We start from the raw sequence: 21612 nt of genomic DNA, 5'->3' as shown, positions 1-21612 counted from the left end.
GGTAGAAAAAAAAGAAAATAATATAAAATATTTAACTTTACAAAACTTAATGTTCTCAGTCCATGATTTGCTTTTCTTATGTATAAAAATGTTTATTTCCTGGCCCACCTCCCATCACTGTGGGGAGAGCCTGGGGCACGGGATAAGAATGCATAGTCGGCCTGACATCCATCAGTTCTCTGGCTCCGACAGCAGCCATCCAGGCATTTCTGCAAAACTCACAATCAGGACATGAAGGCGAGAGCCACCCTCTCTTTGTGACCCCACCCTGTCTGAGGAAAACCCGTATACAAATTGCCAATTCAATTTCCTTGATGCCAGCCTTTATGTGGCCAAAATGGAACCCTTCCTCCAAGGAAGAGAGGGAGGTACCAGTAACCTTGAGGCTGCTCCATTGGTTACGTATGTCCAATAAATTTTTAGGTGGGGGGAAAAGATAGTCAAGACACGCAATGAGAACTGGACATGCTCAGTGGATACAGAAAAATGGCTGTGGGGGTAGGGGCTGGTGGACAGCAGGAATGAAAAACTGGAGAGGGGTGGATAGCAATGGAGTGTGCTGGAAAAGGGTAATGTTTTGGATCAGAAGCACTCAGTGCTTATCACTGGAGATAGAGAGAGTACCTTGCCTTCAATTTCTCAATGCCAGCATCCACCTCCCATCATCCACAGCCATAGATGACGATTGCTGAGCCCGATGGGGGTTGTAATTCAGCAACATCTGGAGGGCTCCGGCCTAAGACCGAGTTCATCAGAGTTGGGTCCTTGTTGGCTAAGAGCTCCGGGGATGATGGGAGTTGTAGTCCAACAACATCTAGGGACCCAAGATTGAATGATGCTGGCTTGTAGGACATATTGCTGCCTAGGCTAAGCAGTCCTGGGTCTTGGTACGAGGCCACACGTATACCACCTTGAGTTTCATGATGGAAGAAAGGAAGGATATGGCAGCAGAAAACGAGAATGTTTCTTAAATAAATCAAGGCCCATGGTTGCTTTTTGCTAAGCCCTGCTATATAGGCCTGCAGGACTCCGTCTCATGTTGGATTTTGGGCAGGGGGAAGTGTGTTGCCAGGATACTCTTTTCATCCTGCTTGCATTTTTTCTGTATAAAGAATGTAAATAATTTTAACTGATTTTAATAGCGTTCTGATACTGCTTTAAACTGCCCAGCAACACCTTCAGGTCATGTGGGTTTCCCTTGTTGATTCCAGTATCCATCCGGTCAAGACCAGACCCAGAGTCAGGGATAGTCTTCAAACAATGATTAATCCTGCCTCCTCGGTAATGACATGGTCTGGTCTTAGTGTAACTCCTCCTCCTGCCCATGATCACTGAGATCAGATGTCCCAGTGCATCCCCCCCCCCTGTGGAACTTGCCCCAGCCATTCTGTTGGCTGGGGCCCACTCCCATGCAGCCCTGATCCTGCCCCTTAAAAACAAAACACAAACTATACAACCAATAAACAACAAAAAACAAAAATAAAACAGTTATACTCAAATTAATCCTGAACCAGATATCCACCCCCCAACACAGCAAAAAAAAAGGGGGGGGAGAAGAAAAAAAATAAAATGTCACCAACTGCTTAAGGGCATTTTAAAACACATTAGACACTCATTTCTATAGCATGTGAGCCTTTGTGTCAGTGTCAGGTAAACAGGTATTTTGTTTTTATTGGCGGTGGGAGAGACCAGAGTGTCCAGGAGGTTTTTGGTTGCAGGATATTCGTCAAAGCAATGCCCAATCTCTGTGGTGTTTCAGAGTGACCCCCAAGGGTTGTTTACACATGGGAGGGATCCATCGCTTGCTGCAGTCAACATGTGGCAACCGTGTGCGCCTAAACTCCTGGGAGGCAGAGACCCAAATCTGGACCGAGACAAGGGGATGGCAGATCTCTAGCTAGGGATTGACCCAAGCTCCTTCTGCCCGTTGACCAGAAAAGCCATATCCCCCACACAAAAAAGCCCACCCTGAGATTCCTTCTCCTTTCACTCTCCAGTTTTACAAAGGCAAACTCCTATTAGGCAAAGGTGGGTTGCAGAACTTCTAACAACATTTTGCTTTAAAAAATAATAATTGTAGTGGTTCCCTCATTGTGAATGAGTGAGGTTCATAGACCACAGAATGAAAGAGTTGGAAGGGACCAAGAGGATCTTCTAGCCGAACCCCCTGCGATGCAGGAATCTTTTTGACAAGGTGGGGCTCGAACCCACAACCCCGAGAGTCTCATGCTCTACCAACTGAGTTATCCCAGGACTCGGATCAAATTCAGCCGGTAGGATTACAATGAATCGGGAGCAAAGCTTTTGTATGAATATATTACCTCAAGTTATTCTGATGTTTCCAAATGCACTGGTAAAAGAGATTTTAAGACTGAACAAGTGGTATTATTATAATAATAATTATTATTATTCCCCAGCCAATTTGGGCGGCTTCCAGCAAAATATAAAAACATAATAAGACATCAAACATAAAAAACTTCCTGATTCTGCTTCTTTGAGAGAAGCCGACAAATTTAGGACGGATGCTCTATATCAACTCAAAGACAGGGAACCAGGCAGAGGGCCTTCTTGGTAGCGGCACCTGCTCTGTGGAACGCTCTCCCGTCAGATGTCAAGGAAATAATTATCTATCTGACTTTTATAAGACAACTGAAGGCACCCCTGTATGGAGAAGCTTTTAATGTTTGATGTTTCATTGGTTTTAAAAAAATATTCTGTTGGGAGCTGCCCTAGTGGCTGGGGAAACCCAGCCAGATGAGCAGGTATAAATAATGTTGTTGTTATATTATTATTATTATTATTATTATTATTATTATTATTATGCTTAATTGAATAGCAGTTCCCGGAAGCCGCCGGAGGGGAGAGATGCACTTGGGCTTCCATCCTCCTTGCAGGCTTGGCCACTGTGAGGAGACAGTGCTGAGATTCCTGCATTGCAGGGCGTTGGACTAGATGACTCTCAGGGTCCCCTTCCATCTCTACGATTCTATGATTCTAACATGGTGCAGGACTAGATGACCTTGATCAAACTACAGGGCTCTTTGTGTGGTGTGTGTGTGTGTGTGTGTGTGTGTGTGAGAGAGAGAGAGAGAGAGAGAGAGAGAGAGAGAAAACCTTCAGGAAGAGGCCCCTGTCTCTTATTTGCAACTAGGATGAATCAGCTGCAATACCCCCACACTTGACCCACCGCTTCCCTGCCTGCTCTCTCTCCAGCCCCAACTATGGGTATTGCATTGTGCACAACAGCAACAGAAAAAGAAAAAGAAAATACATTCGCTTAAAAAAAAAGAAAAAGAACAGATTAAACCTTTACATAACTTTCTTCCTTTACTTATTTCCTTGACCTCCTCACACCTCCCAATTTTGTATTCTAGTTCAAATCATTATTTCAGCAAATCCTTCCAACCTTATTTTCATTTAAGGAATTTAATTTAATATATTATAGTTTAACGTCCTCTCTTTCATCAATTTCATCAACTCATTTTTACTTAATCCTTTATATCATTTCTACCAAAACCGCCTAATTTTCTTTTTCCAACATCTTTCTAACAATCCTTAATTTTACAATATTTTTGAAGATATACTTTAAATTTTTCCAATCTTCTTCCACCGACTCTTCTCCTTGGTCCCGGATTCTGCCAGTCATCTCAGCCAATTCCATATAGTCCATCACTTTCGTCTGCCATTCTTCTCGGGTGGGTAATTCTTGTGTCTTCCAATACCTTGCGATGAGTATTCTTGCTGCTGTTGTAGCGTACATAAAAAAGTTCTATCCTCCCTTCGCACCAATTGGCCGACCATGCCCAGGAAAAAGGCCTCTGGTTTCTTCTGGAAGGTATATTTAAATACCTTTTTCATTTCATTATAAATCGTCTCCCAGAAGGCCTTAATCCTAGGGCATGTCCACCAAAGGTGAAAGAATGTGCCCTCAATCTCTTTACATTTCCAACATTTGTTATCGGGCAAATGGTAAATTTTTGCCAGCTTGACTGGGGTTAGGTACCACCTGTAAATCATTTTCATTATATTCTCTCTTAAGGCATTACAAGCCGTAAACTTAATACCTGTGGTCCATAACTTTTCCCAGTCAGCCATCATAATGTTATGTCCAAAATCTTGTGCCCATTTAATCATAGCAGATTTAACCGTTTCATCTTGTGTATTCCATTTCAACAGCAAGTTATACATTCTTGATAAATTCTTAGTTTTAGGATCTAACAATTCTGTTTCCAATTTTGATTTTTCCACCTGAAAACCAATTTTCTTATCCAAATTATAAACCTCCCTTATTTGATAGTAGTGAAGCCAGTCTCGTACTTTAGTTTTTAAACTGTCAAATCTCTGCAGCTTTAATCTATCTCCATCTTGTTCCAAAATTTCCCAATATTTTGGCCAGTTTGTCTCCATATTAAGTTTTTTCAGAGCCTTAACCTCTATTGGTGACAGCCACCTTGGTGTTTTACTTTCAAGCAAATCCTTATATCTCATCCAAACATTAAACAATGCTTTCCTGACAATATGGTTTTTAAAGGCTTTGTGTGCTTTGACCTTATCATACCACAGGTATGCATGCCATCCAAAAACATTATTAAAACCTTCTAAATCCAAAATGTCCGTGTTTTCAAGAAGCAGCCAATCTTTCAGCCAACAAAATGCGGCTGATTCATAATAAAGTTTAAGGTCTGGCAGGGCAAATCCACCTCTTTCTTTAGCGTCAGTTAGAATCTTAAATTTTATTTGAGGTTTCTTGCCCTGCCAGACAAATCTTGAGATATCTCTCTGCCATTTCTTGAAACAGTCCATCTTGTCCAAAATTTGCAGTGTTTGAAACAAAAACAGCATCCTAGGCACAGTGGCGTAGCGTGGGTTGTCAGCACCCGGGGCAAGGCAAGTAATTTGCGCCCCCTAACACGTGGATTTGCGCCCCCTAACCCTAACCCCCAGATGTTGCGCCCAGTACAGCCGCCCCCCCTGCACCCCCCACGCTACGCCACTGCTAAGGGGACAAGGAACACGCGTGGGGTGAGTGGAGAAGGATGTGGCTAATAATGCAGGAGGGGGGTCTAAGGGGAAAAGGAGCTCGCATGGGGTGGGTGGAGAAGGAGGTTTTCGGAGAGCTGAGCGGGGAGGGGGGAGGGAAAGAGCACTGTTGCTTTAAAGGAGCCAACCGGACAGCAGCCACTTACAGCAGTGTAAGCAGCTCCTTTCCACTCCCGCTTTGCTCCTTCTCTCCCTCTTTGCTGCTTTACACAGCTAATGGCAAATCCCCTGCAACCCAAGTCCTGCTCAGCGGATCAGCTGAGACGCTGGGAGAATTGTAATTTCCCCCTCTCCCTCACCCCGTGCCCTCCTGTCCCCAGCAGCCTTTTAAAAAACTTTTTTACTGGTTTTCACTGCGCTCGTGGCTCAGAGCCCTCCTGTGCCCTGCCGTCCCTCTGCAGCCTCATTGCTCCGTTTAGAGAGCGCACGGACCTTTGCAAGCTGAGGCTGCAGCAGCTGTTGCTGGCTACGCGGCGCTTTTTCCAGGTCCCTATGGCTCCCGTCTGTCCCTCCTCGCGTGTAAGCGGCTGCTGCCCGCTTTGCTGGCATGGCTCTCCTTTCCTCCCTCCTCCTCAGCTCCACCCCCTCCTCCTGGCTGTAAAGCAAGCATGAGTGCTCGCTCCACCTCCTCCTCCTCCCGGCTTTGCTGCTGCTGCTGCTGCTGCTGCTGCGCGGCTCTTTTCCTCCACCGACGGCGCGCTGCGCCTTGGAGAGGTTCCCGCTTCCTCGAGGGGGGCAGGCCAAACGCGCCCCCAAAAATGTTGCGCCCGGTGCGGCCGGCACCCCTGGCACCCCCCACGCTACGCCACTGCCTAGGCAATACATTCATCTTTATCGCAGCAATTTGGCCCAGCAGTGATAACTTCAATTTTGACCATATTTCTAAGTCCTTTTTCCTGGAAGCCGCTGGAGGGGAGAGATGTTCTTGGGCTCCTTGCAGGTTTGGCCACCATGAGGAGACAGTGCTGGGATTCCAGCATTGCAGGGGGTTGGACTAGATGACTCTCAGGGTTCCCTTCCATCTCTATGATTCTAACAGGGACTAGATGGGCTTGATCAAACTACAGGGGTCTTCATGTGATCTGTGTGTGCATGCAGACGAATGTTTCTCTCTCTCTCTCTCTCTCTGTGTGTGTGTGTGTGTGTGTGTGTGTGTGTGAGTGAGAGAGAGAGAGAGAGAGAGAGAGAGAACGAACCTTCAGGGAGAGGCCCCTGTCTCTTCTTTGCAACGAGGATGAATCAGCTGCAATACCCCCACACCTGACCCACCGCTTCCCTGCCTGCTCTCTCTCCACCCCCAACCCCAATTATGGGTATTGCATTGCGCACACACCCCAAAGCTTGCTGCGCCCCAAGGCGCTTTGCACTCAGCGGATTCCTTGCAGGACAAGGACAGTGCATGATGGAAGAGGGGGCGGGACAGCTGTTCTGCTTAAGCCGAGCCCCCTCCCCCAGCTGCTTCCACTCTCTAGCCCCCTTTCCCAGGTCAGTATGCAGCAGCCCCACCTTCTCTTTCTCTCTCTCTATGGCAGCTTGCACTCTCTGCCTTTAATCTTTAAGGGAACGAGCATCTGTTCCCTATACTCGAAGCCCAGGTTCCCTCCCTCCTCTCCCCATTGGCTGGGTACTGCAATTATCCCGCCCCCGGAGATATCCTGCCTCCCAGGCGGGGGCTCCCATTCCCGGCCCCGCTGCCCAGGGTCGCTCCTGCTGCCAGGATTTCGGGTGAGTGCAAAGCCAGCGACGGGGAAGGCGGGAAGGGGCTTGGCAAGGGGTGGGGGTCCAGGATGAGAAGCCCCGGGACGGGGAGAAGAAGAGAAGGGAGGACAGGGAGCTGTTTCTCTTAATGGGGCCTTGAAGGTGGAGGGAGGGAGGGGTTTCCACTGTGGAAAGAGAGAAGCTTCCTCCTGCCCGGATCTGGTGCAAAGGGAGTTGCAGGGAAGGAGGCGGGAAAGGGGAGAGGGTTGGGTATTGCAGACCAGCCTCGCCATAGGAGTAATAATAGTAATAATAATATGATATTTATACCCCCCTCATTTTCTGGGTTTCACCAGCCACTCTGGGCGGCTTCCAGTAAAATAAGAAACACCAGAAACATCCAAACATCCAAGTCTTCCGTTTTGTAGAGGAGATGGGGACATGGGTTGCTGGATGGCAGAGGGAGAAAGAGGAAAAGATGGCGAGGAAAACAAAGGCGGGGGGGGGGCTGGCAGGAAGAAGGAAGGAAGGGGTGAGGCCTTCTCCAAAGAGCTCTTTGTTCCTTGCACTCCTTGCATAAAGTAGTGGGGGCAGGGCCGGACTGAGGTTGGATGAGGCCCTAAGCTACTGGAGGTCATGGGGCCCTTTATATGCCCAGCTGTCCTTTGTCAACAACAAATTGTCGCTGTTTTTTGTGTTGAATATAGGCTGTATGGTAATTTATGGACCTAATAGGTTTCTAAACCGTTTGCACAGAACAGAGTATGTATTTTCTCAAGGTAATTGTTGAACTGAAATACAATTACGAAGTATATTAATAGTGAAATAATTATTAAGCTCTAACTTAAAATGATTTTGTTATTCATAACAAACTTAATAATGCAAACACATTGGCATTTGGCAGTAACAAAAGTTCCTTTAGAAACACAATTTACAAAGACTCCTAATCTAATCCTAGAAACTTGCTATAATAATAGGTGTAAATATATGATGCAAATTACTAATAATTATAAATAGCATTATTAATATGAAGTTAAGTGTTATAACCTGTACAATGCAACTGTAGTTAATACAATGCAGTTTTTTTATCAGTATCAATATTACCATAATAGTCCACATTCTTCATTGGGATAGCAGACCTTTGTACCCTGTTACACTTAGTGAGTGTAAAACACAGTATTTCTAGTAATATGTTGCATTTATAAATAATACCAATACTATACACACCTGTACATAAAAATTATTTTACAGGACTAATTGTATTACTGCATCTACCCAATACCCATTCAATTGTAAAATTTTATCATGATTCATTGTGTACTGTGTATACAAACAGTACACAAACATGATCTAAATTACAATACTTTCCTTCTTGCCTTGCCAAAGCAAAGTCACTGATGATATCATCAAATGATAAACTGCTTAGCTTGTCACTTTCTATGTACATGAGGCTGAAGTAACATAATTTATCTTGAGACATTGTTGTTCAAATTCATTTTTTATCCTCTTCAGCTGAGAAACAGATATTTACAAATGGCAATTTGCAATCATCATTCAAAGAAACATTGTCAGAATTGCTTCTACATTAGGGAATGCTGATTGGACATCGTTGTTGTTCTTTAGTCACTTAGTCGGGTCTGACTCTTTGTGACGCCAGGCACTCCTGTTTTCCACTGCCTCCTGCAGTCTGGTCAAACTCACTTTAGTAGCTTTGAGAGCACTGTCCAACCATCTCGTCCTCTGCATATAAGTTAAATAAGCAAGGAGACAATATACAGCCTCGTACTCCTTTCCCAATTTTGAGCCAATCAGTTGTTCCATATCCAGTTCTAACTGTTGCTTCTTGTCCCACATAGAGATTTCTCAGGAGACAGATGAGGTGGTCAGGCACTCCCATTTCTTTAAGAATTTGCCATAGTTTGCTGTGGTCCACGCAGTCAAAGGCTTTTGCGTAGTCAATGAAGCAGAAGTAGATGTCTTTCTGGAACTCTCTAGCTTTCTCCCTAATCCAGCGCATAATTGCAATTTGGTCTCTGGTTCCTCTGCCCCTCCAAAATCCAGCTTGTGCTTCTGTGTTCTCGGTCTGCGTACTGCTTAAGCCTGCCTTGTAGAATTTTAAGCATAACCTTGCTAGCGTGTGAAATGAGCACAATTGTGCGGTAGTTGGAGCATTCTTTGGCGCTGCCCTTCTTTGGCATTGCGTTCTAGACTGATCTTCTCCAATCCTCTGGCCACTGCTGAGTTTTCCAAACTTGCTGGCATATTGAGTGTAGCACCTTAACAGTATCATCTTTTAAGTTTTTAAATAGTTCCGCTGGAACGTCCTCACTTCCACTGGCCTTGTTATTAGCAGTGATTTCTAAGGCCCATTTGACTTCACTCTCCAGGATGTCTGGCTCAAGGTCATCAGTCACACTACCTGGGGTGTATGGGACATCCATATCTTTCTGGTATAATTCCTCTGTGTATTCTTGCCACCTCTTCTTGATGTCTTCTGCTTCTGTTAGGTCCTTACCACTTTTGTCCTTTATTATGGTAATCTTTGCATAAAATGTTCCTTTCATATCTCCAATTTTCTTGAACAGATCTCTGGTTTTTCCCCATTCTATTGTTTCCCTCTATTGTTGGCACTGCTCGTTTAAGAAGTCCCTCTTGTCTCTCCTTGTTATTTGTTACAAGTCTGCATTCAGTTTCCTGTATCTTTAACTATCTCCCTTGCATTTTGCTTGCCTTCTGTCACCTGTGGTTTGTAAGGCCTCATTGGACAACCACTTTGCTGTCTTGCATTTCCTTTTCATTGGGATGATTTTCATTGCTGCCTCCTGTATGATGTTCCAAGCCTCCATCCATAGTTCTTCAGGCACTCTGTCCACCAAATCTAAATCCTTAAATCTCTTCCACTGTGTATTCATAAGGGATTTGATTTCGATTGTATCTTACTGGACCAGTGGCTTTCCCTACTTTCTTCAGTTAAAGCTTGAATTTTGCTATAAGAAGCTGATGCTCTGAGCCACAGTCAGCTCCAGGTCTTGTTTTTGCTGTATAGAGCTTCTCCATCTTTGGCTGCAAAGAATATAAGTAATCTGATTTCAATGCTGCCCATCTGGTGATGTGCATGTGTAGAGTCATCTCATGTGTTGTTGGAAAAGAGTGTTTGTTATGATCAGCTTGTTCTCTTGAGAGAACTCTATTAGCCTTTGCACTGCTTCGTTTTGAACTCCAAGGCCAAACTTGCCAGTTGTTCCTTTTATCTCGTTGACTCCCTGCTTTAGCATTCCAATCCCCTATGATGAGAAGAACATCCTTCTTTGGTGTCACTTCTAGAAGGTGTTGTAAGTCTTCATAGAATTGGTCAATTTCAGTTTCTTCAGCACCAGTAGTTGGTGCATAAACCTGGATTACTGTGATGTTAAAAGGTCTGCCTTGGATTTGTCTTCATAGAATTGGTCAAGTTCATTTTGTTGAGCATTGGTAAGGTAAAGGGACCCCTGACCATTAGGTCCAGTCATGGCTGACTCTGGGGTTGGGGCACTCATCTTGCTTTACTGGCCGAGGGAGCTGGCATTTGTCTGCAGACAGTCGTGTGGCCAGCATAACTAAGCCGCTTCTGGCGAACCAGAGCAGCGCATGGAAACACCATTTACCTCCCCGCTGAAGCGGTACCTATTTATCTACTTGCACTTTGATCATAGAATCATAGAATCATAGAGTTGGAAGAGACCACAAGGGCCATCGAGTCCAACCCCCTGCCAAGCAGGATGTGCTTTCGAACTGCTAGCTTGGCAGGAGCAGGGACCGAACAACGGGAGCTCACCCTGTTGCGGGGATTCAAAGCGCCGACCTGATTGGCAAGTCCTAGGCTCTGTAATTTAACCCACAGCGCCACCCGCGTACCTCAGCATTGGTAGTTGGTGCATAAACCTGGATTACTGTGATGTTAAAAGGTCTGCCTTCATTTGTATCGAGATCATTCTATCATTAGGCGCACAGCCCCCATGGGGGCCGGCTCTCCTGGACGCTGTCTCTGATCACGCGAACTGGTTGCAGGAGCTCGAAATAAACAATTAGAGAGAAGCAAATGCACATATTTCGAGTGAAAATCGGGAGTTAAGACTGCTAATTGAAGTGACCTCTGAAGTAGAGCGATGGGCTGGATTCAACAATATATCAAGAAGAAGATACATCAAAGGGTCGGTATGTCAGAACGGGACTGAAAGGGGGGGGAACCTTTCTTTTTTTATCTCGTGTGAGTACCTAACAACCCTCCCCCCAAGAAGAATCGTTGCAATTACTGATTACAAGCAGGATGATTAAGATCTGTGTGGAAATAAATTACTAATCAAAGACATGGCTTGTGGAATATTGGAAAGGAATGAAAGGCCTTTGTGGCGCAGTTATAAAAAGAGATTTGTTAGGGCAGGCCTGCCTACAGGATTTATGATCGAGGGGAACAGACCATGGCTTGTTATTACATCGAACTGTGAGTTTGACCTGGCAGAACCCCCTAAGAAGATTGAGGAGAGACTGACAGGTCTGCGAGAATTAATGGACAGGCTTTAAGAATGTTTTGTACGGAAGTGTGGAAATGGCGTCTGTCTGTATTGAATATGGCTCTTGGAGGAATGGAAAATCCACACAGGATATAACGTTTGTTTTCAACCCGCTTGTGGAGACTATCAGAGGTCACAAAGAAAGGAGTATATGACAACAATAAGAAGATGAGGAAAATAATAAAGAGAAGATGGAATAGAACTGAGAACTGTGAATACCATTTGGACAGAACTGTGATCATTAAAGCAGCAGCAAGAGAGATGTTTGGATCCCTTTCTGAGCTCGAAGCATGGGTACCCCCAACAAAAATTTAAAAATTTGGCTGTGTAATTTGGAATTAATGTGATTTGATTGGTTTGTTAATAAAAATTATATTGAAAGAGATCATTCTATCATTTTTGAGATTGCATCCCAGTACAGCTTTTGCCACTCTTTTGTTGACTATGAGGGCCACTCCATTTCTTCTATGGGAATCTTGTCCACAGTAGTAGATATGATGATCATCCAAATTGAATTCACCCATTCAGGTCCATTTTAGTTCACTGATGCCCAGGATGTCAATACTTATTCTTGCCATTTCATTTTTGACCACATCCAGCTTACCATGGTTCATGAATCTTACATTCCAGGTTCCTATGCAATATTTTTCTTTGCAGCACTGGACTTTCCTTTCACTTCCAGGCACATCCGCAACTGAGCGACCTTTCGGCTTTGGCCCAGCTGCTTCATCAGCTCTGGATCTATTTGTACTTGTCCTCCGCTCTTCCTCAGTAGCATGTTGGATGCCTTCCTACCTGAGGGGTTCATCTTCCAGTGTCATAACTTTTATACGACCATGGAGTCTTCTCGGCAGGGATACTGGCGTGGCTTGCTGGTTCCTGCTCCAGGTGGATCACGTTTAGTCAAAACTCTCCACTTTGACTTGTCTGTCTTGGGTGGCCCTGCACGGCATAGCTCATAGTGTCTCTGAGTTATTCAAGCCCCTTTGCCATGACAAGGCAGTGATCCATGAAGGACACGGTCATTAAATATTACTTGGTACAGATCCTGATGTGTCAGATTATCAAATCATCTACATATTCTTATTGTCTTTCCTTACTAATTTTTTCTTCCATCCAGTACTTCACATTTTAATCTAGGCATATTAGCATATCTTTTTTTGAGCAATATTTTGCCATATATTCATCAAAACATTTCCACTCCTTTTTAAATTTTTGATTCGACTGATTTCTTATTATCGCAGTTAATTTTGCCAGAATTAAATATTCATTTAGTTTACAAATCCATTCCTCCTTTGTGGGTATAGTTTTTGACTTCCACCTAGCAGCAATCACTATTCTAGCAGCTGTACTTGCCTACGGAAAAATTCTCTCTCTCCCCCCCCCGTGGTATCTCATCATCTGTCAATTCAAGGAGATATGTCTCTGGTTTCTTTGTTATTGATATTTTCAACATCTTCTTTAGTTCTTTGTGTACTACTATCCAAAATTTATTAATTTCCTCACAACTCCACCACATATGTGGTCCAGGCATTGGTATTTATATAATTTCAAACAAAGCATTTCTATTTCAACCAATCATATACATCAGAGATGTCCAAGCGCTGGACCGCAATTGACAGGTAGACCTCTGTGTTGTTTTGGGTCGATTGTGAGACCTTTGAAGGCCGCGCCCCCTTTCCGCAAGAACTTCTGCATATGCTCCTATTTCTGTTTTTGCTTGTTTTAATGTTTGTTGTTGCAAAAAGAATTAAATTTTTATTGCATCCCCCGCCTCCTTAAAAAAGTCCCTTTGCAGTTGCACGTTCCTGATATTCATCATTACCTCCTTTTATTATAATACACACGCGCAACGAGCGCTGGCAATTTCTGCTGAATATGTTCTGATGCCTACCACGTTCTGTTACGTTGTGTTGGTGTGCATGTTGGGAACCTGTGTTACATGCAGCCATTTGCATCATATAGCAACTCATGTTCCAGCTTTCAGCTGTATCTTTGTGATGCTCATATTAGCTGTATTTCTGCCCCTATTGGGGGGCGGCAACTTGCAAAATAATCAGTTTCATAAAGCACAGGCTACCATAACTTCTGTATTAGAAGCACACTCAAGGATTTAAAGGGGTAGACGTTATCACATTTATTGTGGCCCTTTGGGCAACTGCCACAAGGCCACTACTGCCCATACCATGCCAGCCTTAGGAAGGGAGAAGGGACAGGCAGATGGAAGGAATTGCCAAAGGTGTTTGAAAATGGGTGGAGGCTCTTGGGAAGCAGGTGCCCAATAGGGGATTCTACAGGGTCAAAAAAATCCCTGCAGGGGCTCTGAGACTCCCTTGACTTCTTCCTTCCTCCCAGGAAGCTACAACTTGCCTTGGCTTATTTGCTTCTCAAGATGTTGAACCTGCAAACCTGGTCAGGATGGACAGAGGAATATGGACAGCTGACCTGCTCAAGCTGTCTCCCGCATCCCTCCCTGCAACCTCTGATCATCCCCTCCCAGGGCCCTCGGAGAAATCTGTTGAGTTCCAGGGGAGAGGAGATGGGGACATGGATGGCTGGATGGTGGAGGGAGAAAGAGGAAAAGATGGAGAGGAGACCAAAGGCAGGAAGGGCCAGGCAGGAAGAAAGGAAGGAGGGAGGGAGGGGTGAGGCCTTTTTCAAAGCAGCTCTTTGTTTTTGGAATCCCTTTCATAAAGTAGTGGGGGCAGATTTTCTTTCTCTGTGCTTTTAAATCTCTGGTGTTATTTCCACTGCAGGATTAAGTGACGAAAATGATGTTGCACACCAATCCAGGAAAATGGGTGAAGGGGGCTATGGTAATGCTTCCCGTCATTATGTATTCTTCATATATTTAAATAGTTTATATTACTTTTATTTTTTTAAAGACTGGATCAGAGTGATACATTCCACCAGCAGAAAAATACAGTAGATGTATGCACCTCCCCAGTTTCGTGGGCTTTCGGGACAAAGGACCTGTTATCATGATACACAATTCATGTGGCTGGAGGCTCTACACATAGGATTGGGCATATGAAGACCAAGTGGCACCAGCTTTCCTAATCAAGAGTCCCCTTTGTCAGACTGCAGCCCACAAAAGCTTAAGCCATAATACATTTATGTGCCTTTCAGAGCTGCAGAAGATGAATAAACAGAAGCATAGTTAATCTATGGACTTCTATCCTACTGGAAACAGTGACTGCCAGCAAGTTTGATATCTTGGGGGGAAAAGGGATTAGGCTGGTGTCTGTGCTCTGCGCTTGCGGTCCTAGGCAATAATGCTTCTTAATACTAGTTTCTGGAAAGCACAGGAGAGCAGAGGGCTTTTGGGCTGAAATCTTGCTTGCTGGTTTCCCCCGGGCATTTGCTTGGCCACTGTGAAAACAGGATGCTGGACTAGGTGGGCCTTTACCCAATGCAGCAGGCTCTGTTTAGGTTCTAATATGTTGTAATATTTTTACACTTACATGTTACATAAGAACAGTTCAGTTTTACTTCTTACTCATAGGGGAGACTGCTATTGGAGCCTGTGATCCTTTCCTCACTTGAAAAAGAAAAAGACAGATGTTTCTCATAAGACAGTTCCACCGTAGATCTTTATTATAAAATGATGGTGCTTTCTTAAGTGTGAATGGAGTGATCATGGGTTTCTCTTGCCATTATCTCATCTGCATTCCTAAAAATTTGGGACATGGAGAGGACAGTTGAGAATGGAGAGGGTGTTAAAATAAGAGAAGGTGCACATGGGAATCGACGTGTGTTCAGTTCCTTTCAAGTCTAACAGGATTCTCTCTCCCCCGCCCCCACTCCCAAACAGGTGAGGAAGACGATGGTCAGAATTCTACGGAGCCATCTGTGAATTCATTGGGAAGAACAAAGAAACAGTTTAAATGCAGGGAATGTGGAATGTGCTTTAGTCACTGTGGAAGAATGAGGATACACCAACAAACTCACACAGGAGAGAATCCATTTAAATGCATTGAATGTGGAAAGAGCTTCAGTCATAGTGGCAATCTTAGAACACATCAACGAACTCACACGGGGGAGAAACCATTTCAATGCACTGAATGTGGAAAGAGCTTCAGGCATAGTGGCAATCTTAGAACACATCAACGAACTCACACGGGGGAGAAACCATTTAAATGTATTGAATGTGGAAAGAGCTTCAGTCGTAGTGGAATCCTTAGAACACATCAACGAACTCACACAGGGGAGAAACCATTTGAATGCATTGAATGTGGAAAGAGCTTCAGTCGTAGTGGAGTCCTTAGAATACATCAACGAACTCACACAGGGGAGAAACCATTTAAATGCATTGAATGTGGAAAGAGCTTCAGTCGTAGTGGAGTCCTTAGAATACATCAACGAACTCACACAGGGGAGAAACCATTTGAATGCATTGAATGCATTGAATGTGGAAAGAGCTTCCCTTGTAGTGGAGCCCTTAGAAGACATCAACGAACTCACACGGGGGAGAAACCATTTCAATGCACTGAATGTGGAAAGAGCTTCAGTTGTAGTGGAAACCTTAGAACACATCAACGAACTCACACTGGGGAAAAACCATTTAAATGCATTGAATGTGGAAAACTCTTTAGTCATAGTGGACACCTCAGAACACATCAACGAACTCACACGGGGGAGAAACCATTTAAATGCATTGAATGTGGAAAACTCTTTAGTCATAGTGGACACCTCAGAACACATCAACAAACTCACACGGGGGAGAAACCATTTAAATGCATTGAATGTGGAAAAATCTTCAGTCGTAGTAGAGACCTTAGAATACATCAACGAACTCACACGGGGGAGAAACCATTTCAATGCACTGAATGTGGAAAGAGATTCAGTCAAAGTGGAAACCTTAGAACACATCAACGAACTCACACTGGGGAGAAACCATTTAAATGCATTGAATGTGGAAAAATCTTCAGTCGTAGTGGAGACCTCAGAACACATCAACGAACTCACACGGGGGAGAAACCATTTAAATGCATTGAATGTGGAAAAATCTTCAGTCGTAGTGGAGACCTCAGAAGACATCAACGAACTCACACGGGGGAGAAACCATTTAAATGCATTGAATGTGGAAAAATCTTCAGTCAAAGTGGAGACCTTAGAATACATCAACGTACTCACACTGGGGAAAAACCAATTAAATGCATTGAATGTGGAAAAATCTTCAGTCGTAGTGGAGACCTTAGAATACATCAACGTACTCACACTGGGGAGAAACCATTTAAATGCATTGAATGTGGAAAAATCTTCAGTCGTAGTGGAGACCTCAGAGCACATCAACGAACTCACACGGGGGAGAAACCATTTAAATGTATTGAATGTAGAAAGAGCTTCAGTCAAAATGGAGCCCTTAGAATACATCAACGAACTCACATGGGGGAGAAACCATTTCAATGCACTAAATGTGGAAATAACTTCAGTGAAAGTGGAAAACTTAGAATACATCAACAAACTCACATGGCAGAAACGATTTAAATGTATGGAGTGTGGAAAGAGCTTCAGTTGTAGTGGAGACCTTAATATTCATGAACGAATTCACACAGGTGAAAAGCCATATATATGTATGCAGCGTTCAACTCTAGTTTCACTATTTAATTCACATCAAGAAACTCATAAAGGCAGAAATCAATTTTAAATACATGGAACCCATGTGATGTTCTGGTTTTTGTATTTAAATTTGTATACACATATATATTAAAGTAATGAAGGTCACAAATACTTGATGTACAAAAGATGTTGCAAGTTGTTGCTAGATAAATGGGGGAAGTGTGAATATGGAATGTTCAAGGTTTGTGATGAATCTGTTGAGTTTTTACTCTGCCCTTCACTGCCAAAATGATGGGCTGCCCTTGTCTTGTGGATCAGCATCTGTCACGCTTCAGGGAATTGGCTTCCTTCCCCCTTGGCTGTAGATAAGCAGAACAAAGGAAAAGGAGTCTTCTTACCAGTTAGAAACTTTAATGATCCTAGTGAGAGAACAAAAACCTGTCTTCTAGAAATGGCGGTGCTCCCAATGAAGAGGTCCACCCCCTTTCATCCCTAGTCACCCCCGTCACTTCTGCGTCTCGTAACCTCAGCTCATACACTCTGTGCTTTCTGTCCTGCATTATCAACTCCCTGCCTCATGTCCTTCACTTCAGTGGGGCCTAGACTCACCCAGCCCTACTATGTAGCGGGATACTGTAGATAGTTATGCAAATGAAGGATCGAAAGTGACGTTCAGTGATTGGATAGGTTTAGAAAGTTGCAACAGCTACGGTTGTTCTGGAGCTCTATATAAGCAGGCCGACTGAGCTCAGTTCAGTTCTGTTCCAGCTTACAAATAAAGAGCTGCTTTGGAAGAATCGCTGTGTCGTCTGATATGTTCGCCCTCAACCTAACAGTGGCGACGAGGATGGGATCGATGGACATCAGAGCACAGCCAGATGCGGCCATCCTCTGAACTGAGCTGAATCACTGAGCGAAATCACTGAACAGAACCAATTCAGAGCTGACTGTTCTGGCTAGAGCACTGTGTTCCATCCATCGCCCTTCACGCCAGCATCGGAATCATGGCTTCACTTGTGCCTCTACTGCTGTTTCTGCCAGCCTCTAAATCATGGAACTCCTACCTTGCTCTGTTTGACTGCTACCTCCAAGCCAACGAGCTGACAGCAGTATCAAAGGAACAGAAGCCGGGCCTGTTCCTCAGTCTCTGTGGGCTTGAGGTGTTCGAGACGCCCCGAGCGTTGGTTGAGCCTGAAGCAGTCCAGGCAACACCATGGGACACGATTCAAGAGAAGCTCTGAAACCACTATGCACCAAAGCCGTCCAGGATTGCTGCCTGCCATGCGTTCTACCACCGGAACCAGGCAGAGGGGGAGTCAATCAACAACTACACCACCGCCCTCTGACAGGCTGCAATGCATTGTGAGTTCCAAGACTTAAACGATGCCCTGATGGATCAAATCATCTGAGGGGTCTGGGACATCCATCTGCAACGGCGTCTCCTCGCCAAGCCAGACCTCACGCTGCAGAAAGCCATTGAGGAGGCTGTGGCCTCGGAAGCTGCTGAACGCTCCGCCCAGGAGATCCGCTGGGCCAGCAGCCCGTGTCTTGCTAGGAAGCCAGTTCCAGTGCATCACGAAGAGGCCAGCAGTGATGAGGCATCCTCCAGTGAAGATGATGATGTGCACACCAGGCAAAGCGGGAACACAGGAAGTTCCAACAGAAGTCCAAAGGCCAACCAAATGTGCTGGCTGCGGAGGCAACCATTCCTGTGCCAAGTGTTGATTCAGAGATGCCATCTGTCAGACGTGTTCCAGAAGGGGCCACATCACTAAGGTCCGCCGATCGGCTCCGTCAGGCACCCCCCCTTCACCGACTCGCAAGTCCAAGTCTTCACCCCAATCTGCCAAGGAAAGCTATTTCGCTCTCACCAACTGCTGCTGCCCATCTGGAACCACAATTGGCCAAACCGACTTGCCTACGCGACGCAAGCTGAACGTCACGGTGCTCATTGAAGGAGCTCCATGTGACATGGAGATCGACACCGGGTCTGCCCTGTCCATTGTGTCTTGGAGCACCATCAAAAGACTGGTACCCAGAGTGTCCAAAAGGCAACTCGACTCTCACTGTGTACACCTGAGAGACTACCAGGGAAACGACATTCCCGTGTTAGGCGTTGGCCGGTTCCAGTTGCTTTCAAGGTATTTTCGGGCCTGCTCTGACAGGTGGTGGTCGAAGGTCAGCGGCCAAGCCTCCTAGGGCTAGGCTGGTTTGATGCCCTCGGCCTGGAAGTCACCGGCATCAACTGCATCTCTAACGCAGAGACTGAGGGTCTGGTCAAAGACTTTGCCGAGGTTTTTGACAGCACTTTGGGGCAATATACAGGTACGCCCATCTCCTTTAGCCTTGATCCACAAGTCACCCCCATCAAGCTAAAGCAACGCTGGGTTCCCTTTGCTCTCAAGGCTAAGGTGGAGAAACAACTGGACAAGCTGATCGCCCAAGGAGTTTTGGAGCCGGTTGACCACGCCAAGTGGGAAACCCCCATCGTCACGCCTGTCAAGCCAGACGGGTTGGTGAGAATCTGCGCTGACTACAAGTGCACGATCAACAAGGCACTTCAGCAGCACACTGTTCTTCAACACCTGCTGCATTCCTTAGGTGAGGGTAAGGTCTTTGCTAAGCTGGACCTTGCCCGAGCCTATCAACAACTGCCCATCGATTATGCCACTGCTGAAGCCCAGACGATCGTCACCCACCGAGGGGCATTCCGTTGCCGCCGTTTGCAGTTCTGGGTGAGTGTGGCTCCTGGCATCTTCCAAAGCCTTATGGAGCGTCTCCTACAAGGGCTTCCGGGCGTGGTACCATATTTTGATGATGTCTTGGTGTCCGCAGACTCACACCAGCAGCTGTTCGAGCGCCTCCGTGCTGTGTTGACCAGGTTCCAAGAGGCCGGGCTCAAGGTAAAGAGGGAGAAGTGCCGATCGCCGTTCCACAGGTGGATTTCCTGGGCTATCATATTGACACCTCTGGCCTTCACCCGACCACATCCAAGATCCGCGCTATCCAGCAGGCCCCCATCCCAAAGATCAAGATGGAGTTGCAGGCATTCCTGGGACTGCTGAACTTTTATAACATGTTCCTGCCCCACAAAGCCACGGTGGCTGAGCCTCTTCACCGACTCCTTAGCACCAAGACGCCTTGGTCCTGGGGTCATCGGGAGACGGCGGCCTTCAACGCGGTCAAGGCTCTCCCTTCATTGGACAGTGTGCTGGTACAGTACAGTGAAGCCAGGCCGCTGGTCCTTCCCTGTGACGCCTCACCTTTTGGCATTGGCACTGTCCTTAGTCACCATTTTCCAGACAGAAGAGAAGCACTGCTCGCCTACTTTTCAGGACGCTATCTCCAACGGAACGGAATTACAGCCAGCTCGACAAGGAGGCACTGGCACTTGTGGCTGGAGTGAAGAGGTTCCATGAATACCTCTACGGCAGGACTTTCGACCTCATCACCGACCACAAGCCAGACTTACCACAGACTCAGACCACTACCGTGCCTGACATTCCACCAACTCCATTTGCCGAGTTTCCACCCACAGCAGTGGATCCAGGGGACTTGGTTTCAACGCCACCTAGGGTTGCACCACAGCCTCAGCAAGAATTGGGTGGCCCCCCGGACTTGGCTACCAGTCCCCGGTGGTCTGGCAGAGTTTCCAAGCGCCCAACTTATTTAAAGGACTATGTTGTTGGACATGTATCACTGTTGGTCTAAGTATGTGAAATCTAACCGATATGCTTTTGTGCCTAATTGAACCATTACGTGTAGTGCTGTATATAAGAAAACCATTACGATTGTAACTAACGCCTTATCTCGGTGGGGAGGGGTGTTATGTACTGAAGTTCTCACCCTGGGCCAGCAGGGGGATACTGTAGATAGTTATGCAAATGAAAGATCGAAAGTGGCGTTCAGTGATTGGATAGTTTTAGAAAGTTGCAACAGTTACGATTCTTCTGGAGCTCTATATAAGCAGGCTGACTGAGCTCCTCAGTTCACTTCTGTTCCAGCTTACAAATAAAGAGCTGCTTTGGAAGAATCGCTTTGTCGTCTGATATTGATGATTCAGAGCTCATTTTTAGCTTCCAGGAGCAGCTGGTCACTTCTGCTTTATAAACAAACCCAAATATATTGACACACTTTACATTAAAATTAAATTTCAGAAGAGAGACAAACAAACTTTTTTTTAAAGCCATTTTTTTACTTTACAAACCATTATCTTCTCAATCCAAGATTTGCTTTTCATATTGAGGCAAGGAAGAAGGGCTACCCCTATGCTATCCATATAATCAGTTATCAGTAATCAATGTATTCATATATGCTCATACATAATCAAGGCTTACAGTATTTTATAATCCATTTTTAATCAAAGGGAAGCTGTGACTTAGCTAACTGCATACTGCCTGAAACAGCAAAATTAGGAGCCGACCTTTCCCCTACAAACATCCGTGTACCCTGGAGAAGGGGAAGATGTGAATCAGAGATTCTGGTACAAAATCCCCTCAGATACAGGCTAAATTAATCCACAGAACAGGAAGAGAAAACCACAAAATCTCCAAACTCCCTGTCCTGTCATAACTAGGGGAGAGGTTAGACAGAGCGTCACTGCAAGCAGCGGAAGCAGAACTAAAACTCCGTGCTTGACCAGTGCTTGACCAGGAGCTGGTAGCATGGCAAGAAGCTTGCTAATTGGCTAATTTTCGCTGGCAATATCGTGACTGCCTCATGGTTGTCTCATGATCTATGATTTGCTGTGATCTGCTCAGGT

General features: G+C 45.4%; 2 protein-coding genes across 2 annotated transcripts in view; both read left to right on the top strand.

Moving 5' to 3' along the window:
- The window catches only part of LOC308580425 (uncharacterized protein), a 107803-nt gene that overhangs the window by 24044 nt on the left and 62147 nt on the right, over window positions 1–21612 (top strand). Inside the window, exon 2 of the mRNA XM_081182022.1 lies at window positions 6526–6765. Coding sequence (XP_081038148.1) covers window positions 6532–6765 — 234 coding nt within the window. The 5' untranslated portion in view covers window positions 6526–6531. The remainder of the gene's footprint in view (window positions 1–6525; window positions 6766–21612) is intronic.
- Window positions 13921–20883, top strand: LOC308580685 (uncharacterized protein). Its single transcript, XM_081182701.1, has 2 exons — window positions 13921–14104; window positions 15103–20883. The coding sequence occupies exons 1-2, from the start codon at window positions 14086–14088 to the stop codon at window positions 16776–16778; spliced, it is 1695 nt and encodes a 564-aa protein (XP_081038827.1). The 5' UTR covers window positions 13921–14085; the 3' UTR covers window positions 16779–20883.

This window comes from Podarcis bocagei (assembly GCF_964188305.1).
Source record: "Podarcis bocagei genome assembly, chromosome: 2".
NCBI lineage: Eukaryota > Metazoa > Chordata > Lepidosauria > Squamata > Lacertidae > Podarcis > Podarcis bocagei.
This window is presented reverse-complemented; position numbering and strand designations above follow the sequence as displayed.